This window comes from Somniosus microcephalus, chromosome 3 (genome assembly GCF_052327205.1).
Source record: "Somniosus microcephalus isolate GS21.2 chromosome 3, FLI_Smic_1.0, whole genome shotgun sequence".
Classification (NCBI taxonomy): Eukaryota; Metazoa; Chordata; class Chondrichthyes; order Squaliformes; family Somniosidae; genus Somniosus; species Somniosus microcephalus.
This window is the reverse complement of record NC_140989.1, coordinates 1,653,757-1,671,983: the sequence shown is the minus strand read 5'-3', so window position 1 is coordinate 1,671,983 and position 18,227 is coordinate 1,653,757. Positions and strand designations below refer to the sequence as shown.

Sequence of the window (18,227 nt, the reverse complement as noted above, 5' to 3'; positions counted from 1 at the left end):
GCACACGTCACTCCAGACTCTGATCCTGCCATTCCTGTTCATATGGTTAAACTAATAGATATTTAACACAGATATTTTAAAGTCATTGTTTATTGAATTATTTCTCTTGACTCACTGTAATATATTTTGTTTGATCTGAATCAGTAACAATCTAACCCACGGGCTCAGTCTTACAATCTGTTCTCTCTGTTTAACCTGATCTGTACTGCCTGGACTGTCCCTTTAAACACCAGGACACTTTGTAACTTTCAGACCGGTTTTTAAGTTATTGATATTTTTCCCTTAAAGGTGCAAATGATCCAGTCCTTCTCCAGTCTCCGAGCCTGGAACGTGTCACAGAGGGTCACTCGGCGCGGTTACAGTGCACCATGCGGAACGCCACAGTGAGCAACACCGATGTCCACTGGTCCCGCCGGCAACGACCAGGGCAAGATATGGAGTGGGTTTTAACACATGAGGCAAGTGGCAGCACACGAGGGAGCCCAGGTTCCACTGACCGTCTCCAGCCTTCCAGAGACACCTCCAATAACAGCTTCATTCTGACAATCACAAACGTGCAGCCCAGTGACACTGCCGTCTATTACTGCTCAGTGTGGGGAAGGATCTATGGGAGAGGAACCCTGCTCAGTGTAACCAGTAAGTAGAGTTTACATTACAATAGCCTGAAAGTAATAACCCCTCACACATGAATGAATTGGAGATCAGTATCTGATAAAGCAGTAGGAGGTGAAGTAAAGTGGTCTGGGCCATGGATTAGCTGGGGGCAAGAAGCTGAGCTCAGGTCGAGTAATTCACCAAAGTTCGACATCTCTGGGCTTAGCCTGAGCGGGTGTCTGGGGAGGTTCGAGGCGTGTAGGGGTTTGCTGAGCTGAAGAGGAAGTTTTGTCTTCGCCGAGTCCTAATGTTGGACAGGCATTTGGAGAGAATGGAACAGCCTTGGAATCAATGGAGGAGGTGGAGAGGCAGAGCCGAGTGTTGCTGTAGATGTAAATGTTGACCCTGCTTCTGGATGATGTAGCTGAGGGTAAACATAAGAATTAGGAGCAGGAGTCGGCCATTTGGCCATTTGGCCTCTCGAGCCTACTCCGCCATTCAATAAGATCTTGGCTGATCTTTTACCTCATCTCCACTTTCCTGCACTATCCCCATATCCCTTGATTCTCTTAATATTCAAAAATCTATTGATCTCTGTCTTGAACACGCTCAATGACTGAGCCTCCACAGCCATCTTGGGTAGAGAATTCCAAAGATTCACCCCCTCTGAGTGAAGAAATTTCACCCCATCTCAGTCCTAAATGGCCGACCCCTTATTCTGAGACTGTGACCCCTAGTTCTAGACTCCCCAGCCAGCGGAAACATCCCCCCTGCAACAACCCTGTCAAGCCCTGTAAGAATTTTGTATGTTTCAATGAGGTCATCTCTCATTCTTCTAAACTCTAGAGAATGTAGGCCGAGTCTACTCAATCTCTCCTCATAGGACAGTCCCCCCATCCCAGGAACCAGTCTGGTGAACCTTCATTGCACTCCCTCTATGGCAATTATATCCTTCCTTAGGTAAGGGGAACAAAACTGTACACAATACTCCCGGTGTGGTCTCGCCAGGGCCCTATATAATTGCATTAAGACGTCTTTACTCTTATACTCAAATCCTCTTGTAATAAAGGTCAACATACCATTAGCTTTCCTAATTGCTTGCTGTACCTGCATGTTAACATTCAATGATTCATGTACAAGGACACCCAGGTCCCTCTGAACACCAACATTTCCCAATCTCTCACCATTTAAAAAATACTCTGCTTTTCTATTTTTCCTACCAAAGTGGATAACTTCACATTTCTCCACATTATATTCCATTTGCCATGTTCTTGCCCACTCACTTAGCCTGTCTATATATATATTTTTTTAATTTTTATTTGTTTTATGGGATCAGGGCATCGCTGGCAATGCCAGCATTTATTGCCCATCCCTAGTTGCCCCTGAAAAGGTGGTGGTGAGCCACCTTCTTGAACTGTTGCAGTCCATGTGGTGAAGGTGCTCCCACAGTGCTGTTAGGTAGGGAGTTCCAGGATTGTGACCCAGCGATGATGAAGGATCGGCGATATACTTCTAAGTCAGGATGGTGTGTGACTTGGAGGGAAACTTGGAGGTGGTGGTGTTCCCATGTGCCTCCTGCCCTTGTCCTTCTAGGTGGAAGAGGTCGTGGGTTTGGGAGGTGCTGCCGAAGAAACCTTAGCGAGTTGTTGCATTGCATCCTGTAGATGGTACACACTGTAGCCACGGTGCGCCGGTGGTGGAGGGAGTGAATGTTTAAGATGGTGGATGGGGTGCCAATTAAGCGGGCTGCTTTGGCTTGGATTGTGTCGAGCTTCTTGAGTGTTGTTGGAGCTGCACTCATCCAGGCAAGTGGAGAGTATTGCATCACACTCCTTACTTGTGCCTTGTAGATGGTGGAAAGGCTTTGGGGAGTCAGGAGGTGAGACACTCACTGCAGAATACCTAGCCTCTGACCTGCTCTTGTTGCCACAGTATTTATGTGGCTGGTCCAGTTAAGTTTCTGGTTAATGGTGACCCCCCACGATGTTGATAGTGGTGGATTTGGCGATGGTCAAGGGGAGGTGGTTAGACTCTCGCTTTTAGGAGATAGTCATTGCCTGGCACTTCTGTGGCATGAATGTTACCTGCCACTTATCAGCCCAAGCCTGAATGTCGTCCAGGTCTTGTTGCATGCGGGCATGGATTGCTTTATTATCTGTGTAGTTGCGAATGGCGCTGAACACTGTGTAGTCATCAATGAACATCCCCATTTCTGACCTTATGTTGGAGGGAAGTTCATTGATGAAGCAGCTGAAGATGGCTGGGCCTAGGGCACTGCCCTGAGGAACTCCTGCAGCAATATCCTGGGGCTGTGATGATTGACCTTCAACCACCACAACCATCTTCGTTTGTGCTAGGTATGACTCCAGCCAGTGGAGAGTTTTCCCCCCGATTCCCATTGACTTCAGTTTTACTTGGGCTCCTTGATACCAGACTCGGTCAAATGCTGCCTTGATGTCAAGGGCAGTCACTCTCACCTCACCTCTGGAATTCAGCTCCTTTGTCCATGGTTGGACCAAGGCTGTAATGAGGTTGGGAGTCGAGTGGTCCTTGCAGAACCCAAACTGGGCATCAGTGAGCACGTTATTGGTGAGTAATTGCCGCTTGATAGCACATGGGATTGGGGGTAATATACTGGCATGGATTGTAAATTGGTTAACAGACAGGAGACAGAGAGTATGAATAAATGGGTCTCTTTTGGGGTGGCAGGCAGTGATTAGTGGGGTACCGCAGCGATCAGTGCTTGGGCCCCAGCTATTCACAATATATATCAATGATTTGGATGAGGGAACCAAATGTAATATTTCCAAGTTTGCTGACGACACAAATCTAGGTGGGATTGTGAGTTGTGAGGAGGATGCAAAGAGGCTTCAAGGCGATTTAGACAAGTTGAGTGAGTGGGCAAATACATGGCATTTGCAATATAACGTGGATAAATGTGAAGTTATCCACTTCGGTAGGACAAACAGAAAGGCAGAGTATTATTTAAATGGTGATAGATTGGGTAATGTTGATGTACAAAGGGACCTGGGTGTCCTTGTACACCAGTCACTGAAAGCAAACATGCAGGTGCAGCAAGCAGTTAGGAAGGCAAATGGTATGTTGGCTGTGGTGTATGTGCCTTTAAGAGCCCCAGGTGTGCGTAATGCCGGTAATTGCCACTTGGCTATATAAGCCTGTGTATTGTGTATATCCTTTAGAACCCCCCCCAGACTTGCTTAGTAAATACCTATGAACCAACTCCTGTCTTCAGTGTCTTTATCTACACACGGACACTACAGTGGCGACGAGGATGGGATACGGACTTACCTGCAATTCGGCAGCACCTCAAGGACATCGATTCCTCCAGCGTCCAGAAGACTCAAGGAAGTAATATAAACTGTGGTTTCACCAGCTGGCCAAGCTGGTGGCAGGTACTGCGCTAATCCTTCCTGGGCGTCAGGCTGGGGCTCCAGCGGCAGGCTCTACAGCTGAGACAGGCAGCGAAATCGGAGGCAAGCAATAACGGACTGGGAGGGTGCACTCGGGAGACGGCCGGCGCGGCAAGCAGGTCAGCGTTTAGACCTCCGTCGGGAACTAGTCTCCAACAGTGAATAAACGGAAACCACAGTAAAACAGCGTTGTTATTGGTAGCAGTGGCGGGAAAGCGCAGGAAGCGCCATATTGTTGCTACAGAGAAAAAAAAAAAGCGCGGGAAGCGCCATATCTTTTTTGAAATGCCTAAGTCTGGCAATATTGATGCTTTTGATAATGAAACAGAGCCTAACTTTGGCAATATTGATGTTTTTGATAACAAGATAGAGGATTGGACCACATATGTAGAAAGAGTGGAGGTGTTTTGCACCGCAAATGGAATAGAAGATGAAAAAAAAGCTTCAGTGCTTCTGGATCTAATGGGCGCAGAAACATACAAGCTGTTACGCAACTTAATCACTCCAGCCGAACCGATGGACAAGAATTTTGAGGAGATTGTTGATACCCTACACTGCCAATTCGAGGCAGGACTGGCAGATTCTCTGCAAGACAAATTCATCTGCGATCCCCTAAGTGTAGAAACACAAAAAAAGGTATCTTCTGGAAAAGATTTAACACTGGACAAAGCTTTCAGTGCAATAGGAGCAGCAAAGATACAGCAAAGGCCAAAGGACTTCGGCACCCATGAAATGACACGGGGTTTCAAGAGATGTTATCGCTGCGGCAGATCCAACCTTGAACAGAGGGATTGCTGGTTCAAAGAAAAAGCATGCAGGCGATGCGGGAAGATGGGACACATTCCACGTGTATGCCGATCTGAAAATAAAAAATCCACTAACGGGAAGAGAATCAATAAGGAAAAGCACAGAAAGGTACAAATGATGACGGACAGTAGCTCCAAAGACCAGAAGAGCGATAGCGACTCTGGGAACAAGAGACTAAGCTCTCTCAAATTACATAATGTAATTGCCAATGAAGATTACCAGACCATTTGGGTTACCCTCATAATAGCAGGGTCCCCAGTTAAAATGGAGCTAGATACAGGATCAGCTCTAACCGTAATAAATCGACGAGATTACGAGAGGCTATTTTCGCATATACCTCTAAAAGACACATCCATTATCTTAAAAACATATACGGGGCAGAAAGTATACCCCAAAGGAAAAATAAAGGTACCTGTGGTATACAACGGCAAAGAAATACAAAAGTTGTATTTATACATTCTACAAGATGGTGGTCCACCGTTGTTGGGACGTGAATGGATAAGGAAGATACGTTTAGACTGGCACTCCATTCAGGCACTGACGGTGACCAGTAAGGAAAAAAACAATGATGACATCATACCTGAACGATTAAAAGACATCTTGGCCAACGCCAAAGAAGTGTTTCAAGAGAAACTAGGAACCTTGAAAGGCATCACCGCCTCAATAAAAGTGGAAGATGCAGCAATTCCAAAAATTTTTAAGGCAAGACCGGTGCCATACGCAATACGTCCGGCAGTCGAGGCAGAGCTGGAGAATTTGGAAAAGGCAGGCGTATTATCCAAAATAGATTGGAGCGAATGGGCAACACCCATCGTTCCAGTCATGAAAAAAGCATTGAAAAATAACTCAGAGGAACAGAGAAAAATTCGCATCTGTGGGGACTTTAAGGTGACTGTAAACCCGGTCCTTCACATGGTACAGTATCCTCTTCCGAGGATAGAAGATATTTTCGCCTCACTATCCGGAGGAAAACGTTTCACAAAAATTGACTTGGCACAGGCATATCTACAGATGGAGGTTGAGGAGACCTCTAAAAAGTATCTCACAATAAACACACACAAAGGCCTGTACCAGTACAATCGACTGGTTTTTGGAGTAGCATCAGCTCCAGCTATCTGGCAAAGAGCTATGGAACAAGTCCTGCAAGGGATTCCGGGGACTCAGTGCTACCTAGACGACATCCTTATAACAGGAGAAAACGACAACGAGCACCTTGCCAATTTGGAGCAGGTGCTCACTAGGCTGAAAGAACGGGGCCTACGAGCAAATCGCCCCAAGTGCGAATTTTTCCAAAATCAGATATCATATTGTGGCCACATAATTAATAAGGAAGGGTTGCATAAGTCACCTGAAAAAATTGAAGCAGTTATAAAAGCCCCAGCACCTGAAAATGTTTCACAATTGAGGTCATTCCTGGGATTAATAAATTACTATCATAAATTTTTACCGAACTTATCAACTATTCTACACCCTCTTAATGATCTTCTACGCACAGGAGTGATTTGGAAATGGAACGAAGACTGTAAACGTGCCTTCCATAAATGTAAAGACTTAATCACATCCGAGAAAGTTTTGGCTCATTACAACCCATCACTACCAATCAGACTGGCGTGCGATGCATCCCCTTACGGTATAGGAGCGGTATTGTCCCATAGATTCCCTGATGGCTCGGAACGGCCGATAGCTTTTGCGTCACGCTCATTGAACTCAGCTGAGCGTAACTATTCCCAGATAGACAGGGAAGCACTCAGCCTGGTATGGGGAGTGAAGAAATTCAACCATTACCTACACGGACAAAAATTTACCTTGCTGACTGACCATCAACCCCTCATCTCCATATTCAACCCTAAGAAAGGTGTCCCCATTATGACGGCACAAAGACTACAGAGGTGGTCCCTTTTTCTAGGGGCACACCAATACAACATTGAATACAAAGGGTCAAAACAGCATGGGAATGCTGACGGTTTATCGCGCCTGCCGTTGCCAACGATAGAAGAGGCACCTACAGTAGACCCAGTAGAGATATTCCACTCTACCATAGTGGAATGTCTACCGGTGACAAATTCTGCCATTGAAAGGGAGACAAGAAATGACCCTACTCTCTCACGGGTCTACGATTTAACAATGAAGGGATGGCCAGCACATGGCGAACCATTGTTGCCAGCATTCTCGCAAAGAAGAGAACAGCTGTCAGTGTGTCGAGGAACCTTGATGTGTGGATCCAGAGTGGTGATTCCACCCAAACTCCAGGATAAAGTGCTAAAGGAGCTTCACGAAGGGCATCTGGGTGGAGTGAAAATGAAGAACCTAGCTAGGGCGTTTGTATGGTGGCCAGGTATTGATGGAGACATCGAAGACATGACCAAGAGCTGCCTAGGATGCCAGAAGGTCCAAAATGCTCCGCCACAGGCCCCTCTACATCCATGGGAGTGGCCCTCATCTCCCTGGCAAAGGGTGCACATCGACTTTGCTGGTCCATTTATGGACTCAATGTCCTTAATCGCAGTTGATGCACACTCCAAGTGGCCGGAGGTAATAAAGATGTCCTCCACCACCACGGAAAAAACCATCACAGTATTAAGGACCATATTTGCCAGGAATGGGCTGCCGGAACAGATATGTTCTGATAATGGACCGCAATTTGTGTCCGAAGAATTCAGAAAGTTCTTAAAGAACAATGGGGTAAAGCACTACACGTCCGCCCCATACCATCCCGCCACCAATGGATTGGCTGAAAGGTTTGTCCAGACCTTTAAGAAGGCCATAAAGGCCATGGGTAATGAAGACATAAAACTTCAGCACAAGGTGGATAACTTCTTATTTGCATATAGGAATGCAACACATATGGTTACAAACCAAACTCCTGCCATGATGTTCTACAATAGAAACCTAAGATGCCGGCTGGATTTGGTCAAGCCCAACATCCGAAGGGACGTGGAGAACCGGCAGTTTCAGGGCATGAATGAAAGGCCAACTAGGGCCTTCCAGATAGGCCAACCGGTTTTGGCCCGGGACTACCGTACCGAGAAATGGCAGCCTGGAACTATCTGCACACGACTAGGACCACTGATGTATACCGTGGACATCGGAGAAAGCATAATAAGGCGCCATGCTGACCAAATCATCAAGTCATCCGAAAAGGACAACCTACACCACCACGCTATACATCTAACGATGAAGTAGAGATACCCATATCTACCTCCGATCCGGTGATACTGGAACCCGATGAACCCGACACTGGCCTTCAAGCCGAATCAGCCTTGCCAGAAGAACCTACTACACCACCAGAAACTACTACACCCCCGAGGCGTTATCCGGACCGAGTCAGGAAGCCTCCTGAGAGACTAACTTATAATTAATTAATACAGCAATGTATATTATTTTGCATATAACATGTAATTAATAATTACTTAAAATATGATGTACTAGTTAGCTAGAAGGGGAGGAATTGTGGTGTATGTGCCTTTAAGAGCCCCAGGTGTGCGTAATGCCGGTAATTGCCACTTGGCTATATAAGCCTGTGTATTGTGTATATCCTTTAGAACCCCCCCCAGACTTGCTTAGTAAATACCTATGAACCAACTCCTGTCTTCAGTGTCTTTATCTACACACGGACACTACATTGGCCTTCATTGCAAGAGGATTTGAGTACAGGAGCAAGGATGTCTTACTACAGTTATAAAGGGCCTTGGTGAGACCACACCTGGAGTACTGTGTGCAGTTTTGGTCTCCTTACCTAAGAAAGGATATACTTGCAGTAGAGGGAGTGCAGCGAAGATTCCCCAGACTGATTCCTGGGATGGCAGGACTGTCGTATGAGGAGAGATTGGGTCAACTAGGCCTGTATTCACTAGAGTTTAGAAGAATGAGAGGCTAGCTGCCTTTATTTCCTCTCCTATCCTCACTCCCTTTGGCTCACCAAAGGTGTCTGTGCTTCCCGGGGCTCGACCCTACGCTCTGGAATTGCCTCCCTCGACCTTTCTGCCTCTTTCTCCTTTTTTAGGACCCGCTTTAAACCCGTCTCTTTGACCAAGCTTTTGGTTAACGCTCTTAATACCTCCTTTGGCTTGGTGTCCATTTGTCCTTATACCTCTGTCAAGCACCTTGGATGTTTTTCGATATTAAAGGCTTTATATAAACACAAGCTGTTGACCTCTCCACCTTCGACCTCTGATACTGTTCCAAATGATTGCAACGTAAGCTTCAGAGTCAATATCTTAACTTCATCCTGGAAAATCTTTAACCTTCTTTTCTGAATATTGATTTTAGTAACCTCAGACTTTAGCTATATTCTCCCATTGTCTATGTGGTAGAGGGTGCCGGTGATGTGGGGTGGGTCTTTTAGTGTCAGAGGGCAGGAGAGGCGGGTTGGCATTTGGGGTGCAGAGCCTAGGGAAGATTTCCCCGTTCCTGTGCCTGGGCGTATTGAACCGCCTGGGCACAACGTGTAGAGAAAGATGGGTTGAGGAGGAGTGTAGGTCCGTAAGGAAGCCTGCCTGATGTTCCCTCCATTCATTTAATGGACAGGAGATTGGGTGGGTTCCCTCATGGGCGTGTGCTTCTCTCTCCCCTCGATTCAATATCCCAGGCATTGCAATACATCCAGGGGCAGAAACAGGGAGATCTATCTCCTTGGTCAGAAGACTCAGCTGTTGGTGGAGTTTGTGGCCTTGGTGATGGTCTGTCTTTCCCCTCTACGGGACAGGCTGGTCTACTGTATCTACCCAGTATTTTCTATTTTAATCGTGGACCTGATCTACAGGCTTTTTGTGTCTTTCTTCTCAACTTGCTCAATTTTTTGCTTCCTCCCTCATGTGGGCCTCTCGCTCCTTTAACGATTCACGTGTTCTTCGTATCTTTAATGCTTTCTGTTAGATCTGTGTATTTTGATGTTGTGTGTCCTTCAATAACTAGGCACGAGACAGCAGGGAACAATCAACAGGTGTTTACTAGATGAGCGTTACTCTAAAACTAAACGTACAGATCCCTACCCTGGGATATATACAGGTGTGGTCACTGCCGGTACTACAGTATACAGGAGCTGTAAAAAGTAGTTCTCCCCTTAAAGGTACATACACTACAATTCCTCCCCTTTTAGATTAACAGTACATAACATTCATTTAACAATTAACACTTTTAACATGCACATTAACTGAAAAAAGTCCATTTATAAATTCAGTCTTTGGGGCGGCTTCCTGATCCTTTCTGGATAGCGCCTTTCCTGAGTGTCTTGCTCTTGGTGCGGAGGCCCCCTGTCGTCAGTTGGTTCATCAGCTTCCGATGCTACTGTTTCTGGGGTAGATGCTACCTGTATGTCGGGTTCATCACCAGGTGCGCGAGACATGGGGTTGACTCGTTCCTGTGACTCTAGGATCTGGTCGACATGGCGTCTCACAATGTTCTCCCCAACATCCACTTTGTACATTAGTGGCCCCTGCCGTGTGCATATCGTTCCTGGTTGCCATTTCTCTGTTCGGTAGTCGCGGGCCAAGACTGGTTGTCCTACATTGAAGCTCCTTGTCGCCTTCTCATTGATGTGCTGGAATTGCTTACTCTCAACATCTCTTCGTACATTTTGTCTGAGCAAATCCAGACGAGATCTCAACCTTCGGTTAAAGAACATCATGGCCGGGGTCTGGTTGGTGACTGCATGTGTCACATTTCTGTAGGCTAACAGGAAATTGTCCACCTAATGCTGCAGTGGAATGTCGTCATCGCACATGGCCCTTACTGCTTTCTTAAAGGTTTGTACGAACCTCTCAGCCAATCCATTTGTGGCTGGATGATACGGGGCGGATGTGTAATGCCTTACCCCATTCCTTTTCATGAATCCTCGAAACTCTTCGGACACAAACTGTGGTCCGTTATCAGAGTAAATCTGCTCTGGAAAGCCGTTCCTGGCAAATATGGTCCGTAGGACTGCAATAGTTTTCTCCGTGGTGGTGGACGACATTTTGATCACCTCAGGCCATTTTGAGTGCGCATCCACGGCTATTAAAAACATTGAGTCCATGAATGGACCAGCAAAATCAATATGCACCCGTTGCCATGGAGATGAGGGCCACTCCCATGGGTGTAGAGGGGCATGTGGTGGTGCATTTTAGACCTTCTGGCATCCTGAGCAGCTCTTTGTCAGGTCCTCAATTTGCTGATCGATCCCCGGCCACCACACATATGCCCAAGCAAGGCTTTTCATTTTCACCCCTCCCAGATGGCCTTCGTGAAGCTCATTTAGCACTCTCTCCCTTAACTTGGGTGGAATTACCACTCGGGATCCACACATCAAGGTCCCCTGGCATACTGACAGCTGTTCTCTTCTGGATGAGAATGCTGGCAACAGTGAGTCGCCATGTGTTGGCCATCCCTTCACCGTCAAGTCATATACCCGAGACAGTGTCGGGTCATTTCGGGTCTCCTTCTCTATATCAGCGTTAGTTACTGGCAAGCGTTCAATTATAGTCGAATAAAATATTTCAACAGGGTCCACTGCTGGTGCTTCCTCCGCAGTAGGCAGTGGCAGGCGTGATAGCCCATCAGCGTTTCCATGCTGTTTCATGCCCTTATACTCGATTTCATATTGGTTCGCCCCTAGAAAAAGGGACCATCTTTGTAGCCGTTGCGCAGTCATCACCGGAACGCCCTTCTTTGGATTAAAGATGGAGACAAGTTGTTGGTGGTCAGTCAGCAAGGTGAACTTCTGCCCGTGCAGATAGTCGTTGAACTTTTTCACTCCCCACACTAGGCTGAGGGCCTCCCTGTCAATCTGGGCGTAGTTACGCTCGGCTGAGGTTAGTGACCGAGACGCAAAGGCTACCGGCCTCTCCGAGCCGTCCGGGAACTTGTGCGACAGCACCGCTCCAATGCCATAGGGTGATGCATCACACGCCAACCGAATTGGTAGTGCTGGGTTGAAATGAGCCAACACCTCTTTTGATGTGATCAATTCTTTGCACTTCTGGAAAGCTCGTTTACATTTGTCATTCCACTTCCATGGTACCCCCGTTTGCAGTAGGGTGTTCAGTGGGTGTAGTACTGTAGACAAATTCAGCAAGAACTTATGGTAGTAGATCACCAGCCCGAGGAACGACCTCAGTTGTGACACATTTTCCGGTGCTGGAGCCTTGACTACTGCCTCAATCTTTTCAGGGGACTTATGTAACCCCTCTTCATCAATAACGTGGCCACAATACGAGATCTGCTTCTGGAAAAACTCGCATTTGTGGCGATTTGCTCGGAGCCCATATTCCTTCAATCTAGTGAGCACCTGCTCCAGGTTGGCAAGGTGAGCACTGTCATTTTCGCCCGTGACCAGGATGTCGTCCAAATAACACTGGGTCCCTGGAATCCCTTGCAGGACTTGATCCATTGCCCTTTGCCAAATAGCCGGAGCTGATGCTACCCCGAACACCAGCCGGTTTTATTGGTAGAGACCTTTATGAGTGTTGATCGTGAGGTACTGTTTCGAGGCTTCTTCTACCTCCATTTGCAGGTACGCCTGGGCCAGATCAATCTTAGTGAAGCGTTTCCCTCCAGATAGCGAGGCGAAAATATCTTCAATCTGCGGAAGCGGATATTGTACCATGTGAAGGACTGGGTTCACTGTCACCTTAAAGTCCCCACAGATGCGAACTTTCTTTGGTTCCCCAGGCGTATTACTCAACGACCTCTTCATTACAGGAATGATGGGTGTGGCCCACTCGCTCCAGTCCACTTTGGACAGTACTCCTGAACGTTCCAAACCTTCCAGCTCTGCTTCGACGGCTGGGCGGATCGCATAAGGCACCGGTCTGGCCTTAAAAAACTTTGGGCTTGCATTTTCCTCTATTTTCATCATCGCTGTTATGCCTTTTAGTGTTCCAAGTCCCTCCTGGAACACTTCTTGTGCGTCAGTTAGCATTTTTGACAGTCGTCTAGGTGTGGCGTCGTCATCCTTTTTGGCATCTACAGTCTGTGCTTGTATGGAATGCCAATCTAGCTGTATCTTCTGGATCCATTCACGTCCTAGTAGTGGTGGTCCTCCATCTGGCAATACATATAGGTCCATTTTTGGTGTTTCCTTGCCGTTATATATAACGTTCACCCTTATTTTTCCTTTGGGGTAGACTTTTTGCCCCGTGTACGTCTTCAAGACAATCTCTGTATCTCTCAAGGGCATATGTGAGAATAGCCACTTGTAGTCCCTTCGGTTTATGACTGTTAGGGCTAATCCTGTGTCCAATTCCATTTTCACTCCAGCTATCTTGAGCGTGACCCAGATAGTTTGGTGATCCTCCATTTTGATCACATTATGTAGTTTCAGACAACCCAGCTCCTTACTTCCGGAGTCTGCATCACTTTTCTGTTCATCTGAACTACTCTCCGTCACCTTATGTACCTTCTTGTACTTCTCCTGTGGAGATTTCTTGCTGCTGGTTTTCTTTCCCGACCTGCAGACTCTTGCTATGTGTCCTACTTTTCCACACTGTCTGCACACTTTGTCCTTGAACCAGCAATCATTATGGTCGTGTGTTGTTCTGTCGCAGCGATCGCACTTCACTGTTCTGTATGACATTTCATTTGTGCCATATTCTTGCGGTCTCCGTTGTATCCCTGCAGCGCCCCGTGCGGCAGCTTCGTGTGATACTGCCATGCTGAAAGCCTTGTCCAGCGTAAGATCCTTTTCTGATAGAAGCCGTTTCTGGGTTCCTTCACTTTGAAGCCCACACACAAACTTGTCCCTTAAAGTATCTGCTAGTCCCGTTCCAAACTGGCAGTTTTTTGATAGCTTGCACAGTTCCGTTAAATACTCAGCATTACTTTCATCTTTATGCTGGTTCCTTTTGTGAAACTTAAATCTTTCTGCTATCAGCAGCGGTGTGGGGTTTAAGTGGTCCTGTAGGATTGACACTATGTTTCCAAAATCCTTTTCCACTGGCTTCTCTGGGGTTACTAGGTTTCGCAGTAAGCCATACGTTTTTGCACCCATTGAATTCAACAATACCAGCGCTTTCCTCTCATCTGGCACTTCATTCGCCTTGCAGTACACTTCTATGCGTTCGACATATGTCGTCCAATCTTTGACTTCATTGTTGAACGCTGTGATACTGCCACTCTTCGGCATCCCTGGGTGTGGTTGACTGGCTCAAAATGGCGTTATCCCGCACTCTCCCTTCTTCTCGCGGCTCAAATTGGCATTTTCCCGCGCTCTCCCTTCTTCTCCGCTGCAGCTCAAAATGGCGTTTTCCCGCGCTCTCCCTTCTTCTCCGCTGTGGCTCAAAATGGCGTTTCCCGCGCTCTCCCTTCTTCTCCACTGCGGCTGCTCGGCCCTTGAACACCGGCTGCACTCTGCGCATTTTCCTTTCTTCCCTGCTGACGCTGCTCGTCCCTTGAACACCGGCTGCGCTCTGCGCATTTTCCTTTGCGCCTCTCTCTCTTCTCCCGTCGACGCCATTCAGTCCTGAACACCAGCTGCGCCCTGTGCGCTCTGCCCTCTCTCTTCTCCCATCGACGCAGCTCAGTCCTGAACATCGGCTGCGCCCTGTGCGCTCTACCCTCTCTCTTCTCCCATCGACGCAGCTCGGTCCTGAACACCAGCTGCGCCCTGTGCGCTCTACCCTCTCTCTTCTCCCATCGACGCAGCTCAGTCCTGAACACCGGCTGCACCCTGTGCGCTCTACCCTCTCTCTTCTCCCGTCGATGCCGCTCGGTCCTGAACACCGGCTGCACCCTGTGCGCTCTACCCTCTCTCTTCTCCCATCGACGCAGCTCAGTCCTGAACATCGGCTGCGCCCTGTGCGCTCTACCCTCTCTCTTCTCCCGTCGATGCCGCTCGGTCCTGAACGCCGGCTGCGCCCTGTGCGCTCTGCCCTCTCTCTTCTCCCATCGACGCAGCTCAGTCCTGAACACCGGCTGCACCCTGTGCGCTCTACCCTCTCTCTTCTCCCGTCGATGCCGCTCGGTCCTGAACACCGGCTGCGCCCTGTGCGCTCTACCCTCTCTCTTCTCCCGTCGATGCCACTCGGTCCTGAACGCCGGCTGCGCCCTGTGCGCTCTACCCTCTCTCTTCTCCCGTCGACACTGCTCGGCCTTTTCTGTGCCGTCGGTCGGCTCTAGCCGCCGCTGTCCGGGAAGGGTCTGCACCGTACCTGTTGCCAGCCCATTTCGCTGGACCACCGTGACTGGAGAACCAAGCCCAGCTCTCAACAGCCTCCCCTGTGATGCTCAAATCTCCGCTGGATGACTGGGTGGTTGCTCGTGGTCGACGCCTGTGCCTCTGGAATCGACCTTCTTCCACTGATCTCCAGGAGTGAATCCCTTGGAGGTGATGCAGAGTTGCAGGTAGGTTCGAATCTGCCTCGTCGCCAATGTTAGATCCGTGTATTTTGATGTTGTGTGTCCTTCAATAACTAGACACGAGACTGCAGGGAACAATCAACAGGTGTTTACTAGATGAGAGATACTCTAAAACTAAACAGCACGGTGGCATAGTGGTTAGCACTGTTGCCTCACAGCGCCAGGGACCCGGGTTCGAATTCGGCCTCGGGTGACTGTCTGTGTGGAGTTTGCACATTCTCCCCGTGTTTGCGTGGGTTTTCTCCGGGTGCTCCGGTTTCCTCCCACAGTCCAAAGATGTGCGGGTTAGGTTGATTGGCTATGATAAATGGACCCTTAGTGTTAGGGGGATTAAATACGTGGGGTTACGGGGATAGGGTGGGATATGTGTTGGTGTAGGGGTTACAGGGATCGGGTGGGATATGTGTCGGTGCAGGCTCGATGGGCCGAAATGGCCTCTATCTGCACTGTGGGGTTTCTGTGATTTCTGTGATAAACGTACAGATCCCTACTCAGGGTTATACACAGGTGTGGTCACTGCCGGTACTACAGTATACAGGAGCTGTAAAAAGTAGTTCTCCCCTTAAAGGTACATACACTACACTTTCAACTTTTTTAATGCTTCTTCCAGTTGCCTAACTCAGATGATCTTTTTTACATCATCTAACAATCTTTTGCTTTTCATTTCAGCAGCTTACGGATCATTCAACCTATTAATGCCATTTTTGTGCTTGGAGTTTCTCCTCCTGTTCTGATTCTGTTGAAATGCTCGCTGATCTTTCAGCTCTCCGTTCTGAAGCAGGGCATTGCCTGAAATGTTAACCTTTCTTCGCGCTCTACAGATGCTGACTGACGGGCTGTGCTTCCAACAACTTCTGTTTTTTTGTTTCAGATTTACAACATTGGGGCCCTGAAATTCTGTGGGGCTTCTTCCTGTTTCCTGCCATGACCTCAGTGGGAGATCGGCAGAAACCCCGTCACAATGTGCAGTCATTTACACCATTTCTCCATAGGTTACAGCGGAAACTGGTAGAACCCCATCAGAATTTCCAAGCCTTTTTATGAACATACGTTATAATGTTAGCTCCACAGATCTTGCGTTGTAATATAGTCGAGGCTATAGTCACGGGAAATTTGAAGAACACATCAAGTGACACAGAAGGGCCCAGCCTGCAGCACAATGTGTGTCAGTAAAGGAAGGTGCATCATGCAGCTTGGGTGTGTTGGAAGGAATTCGAGTAGAATCATAGAATGGTTACAGCACATTCGGCCCGTTGAGCCCGTGCCAGCTCTCGGCAAGAGCACTTCAGCCAGTCCCACTCCCCTGCCCTTTTCCCGTAGCCCTGCAATTTGTTTTCCTTCAGGTATTTATCCAATTCCATTTTGAAAGCGGTGATTGAGTCTGCCTCCACCACCCTTTCAGGCAGTGCATTCCAGATCCTAACCACTCACTGCATAAAAAAGTTTTTCCTCATGTTGCCTTTGGTTCTTCTGTCAATCACCTTAAATCTGTGTCCTCTGGTTCTCAACCCTTCCGCCAATGGGAACAGTTTCCCTCGATCAACTCTGTCTAGACCCCTCATGATTTTGAACACCTCTATCAAATCTCCTCTCAAACTTCTCTGCTCTGTGGAGAACAACCCCAGCTTCTCCAATCTGTCCACGTAACTGTAATCACTCATCCTTGGAACCATTCTTGTAAATCTTTTCTGCACCCTCTCTAAGGGCTTTACATCCTTCCTAAAGTGCATTGCCCAGAATACTCCAGTTGAGGTTGAACCAGTGTTTTATAAAAGTTCATCATAGCTTCCTTGCTATTGTACTCTATGGGCTGGATTTTCATTGAGGAGTCGGGAGGAGGCGGGACTACAACTTTTGGGGTTGTAGTCCCGCCTCCATTGAGTTCTAGCCAACCCACGTGATTTTAACTTGATTGACCTTGTTGAGCCCGCCCAGCGGGCTCAGCAGGCCAATTAAGGGCCACCCGGCAACAGGTGACATCACAGATTGATATTTCATCTGTCAAGACCTTTTGACAGATGAAATATCAGCGTTTCACAGCTTTTTGAAGCTGTCAAACACTGACAATCTGCACTCCAGGTTAATTCCTTCCTGTCAGGCTGCTTTAGAGATCTCCCAGGAACAGAAAGCTGAATGCTGCAATTTTTGACAGCTCGCAGCCATTCTGCTTTCTGTGCCGGTGAGATGAGGGACTCCCAAGACCTGAAGGAAGGAAGGCTGTAAAGTTAAGTAAAGGTATGTAAAACTTATTTAAACACTTTACACACACTTACCTTTGCACTCATGCACACATCACTCACCTGAACATCGGACATTTCGACCCCTCCAAGCCCTTCATCCCGACGGTCCACCTCCTCTAACTTGGCGTGGTTGGGAGCTGTTGGGAATCCCACACTTCAACATTAAAAATAGGGATTAGGCTAAAAACTGCCTGTTAACTATCTGTTAACAGGCAGTTAATTGACACTAATCCCTTCCCGCCTTGGGTAGGTGGGTCCCAGTGCATGGCGGGTACCGACCTCCTTTGAAACTGGCATGGAGGCGGGTTGGGTGCGGAATGGGTTCATGCCCCCGATTTCAGGATTTTAACCCCCCACACGCCTCCAATCCCGACTCCACGGCCCAATGAAAATCCTAGCCTATGACTCTATTTATGAAGCCCAGGATCCCGTAGCTTTTTTAACCGCTTTATCAACCTGCCTTGCACCTTCAATGATTTGTGCACATATACCCCCAGGTCTCTCTGTTCATGCACCCCTTTAAGATGGTACCCTTTAGTTTATATTGCCTCTCCTCATTCTTCCTATCAAAATGTATCACTTCGCACTTTTCTGCATTAAATCTCATCTTCCACCTGTCCGTCCATTCCACCAGCCTGTCTATGTCTTCTTGAAGTCTATCACTATCCTACTTATGCCTACTTATGTGTGTGTACAGTAAGCATTCAAAGGGCTGTGAGGCTGTCGGAATGTTTGCTTGGGGCTGCCATGAAAGAATAGCAGGTTTTGAGGAAACCCCTTGGGGTGGATCTTGACTTTGTGCGATTGTGTAAACCGGGTGATC

The 18,227-nt window shown here is 47.8% G+C and overlaps 1 protein-coding gene across 1 annotated transcript in view; it reads left to right on the top strand.

Annotated features, from left to right (window-relative positions):
- The window catches only part of LOC147120783 (uncharacterized), a 110,803-nt gene that overhangs the window by 75,269 nt on the left and 17,307 nt on the right, over positions 1-18,227 (top strand). The window contains exon 3 of the mRNA XM_085978513.1: positions 289-636. Coding sequence (XP_085834639.1) covers positions 289-636 — 348 coding nt within the window. The remainder of the gene's footprint in view (positions 1-288; positions 637-18,227) is intronic.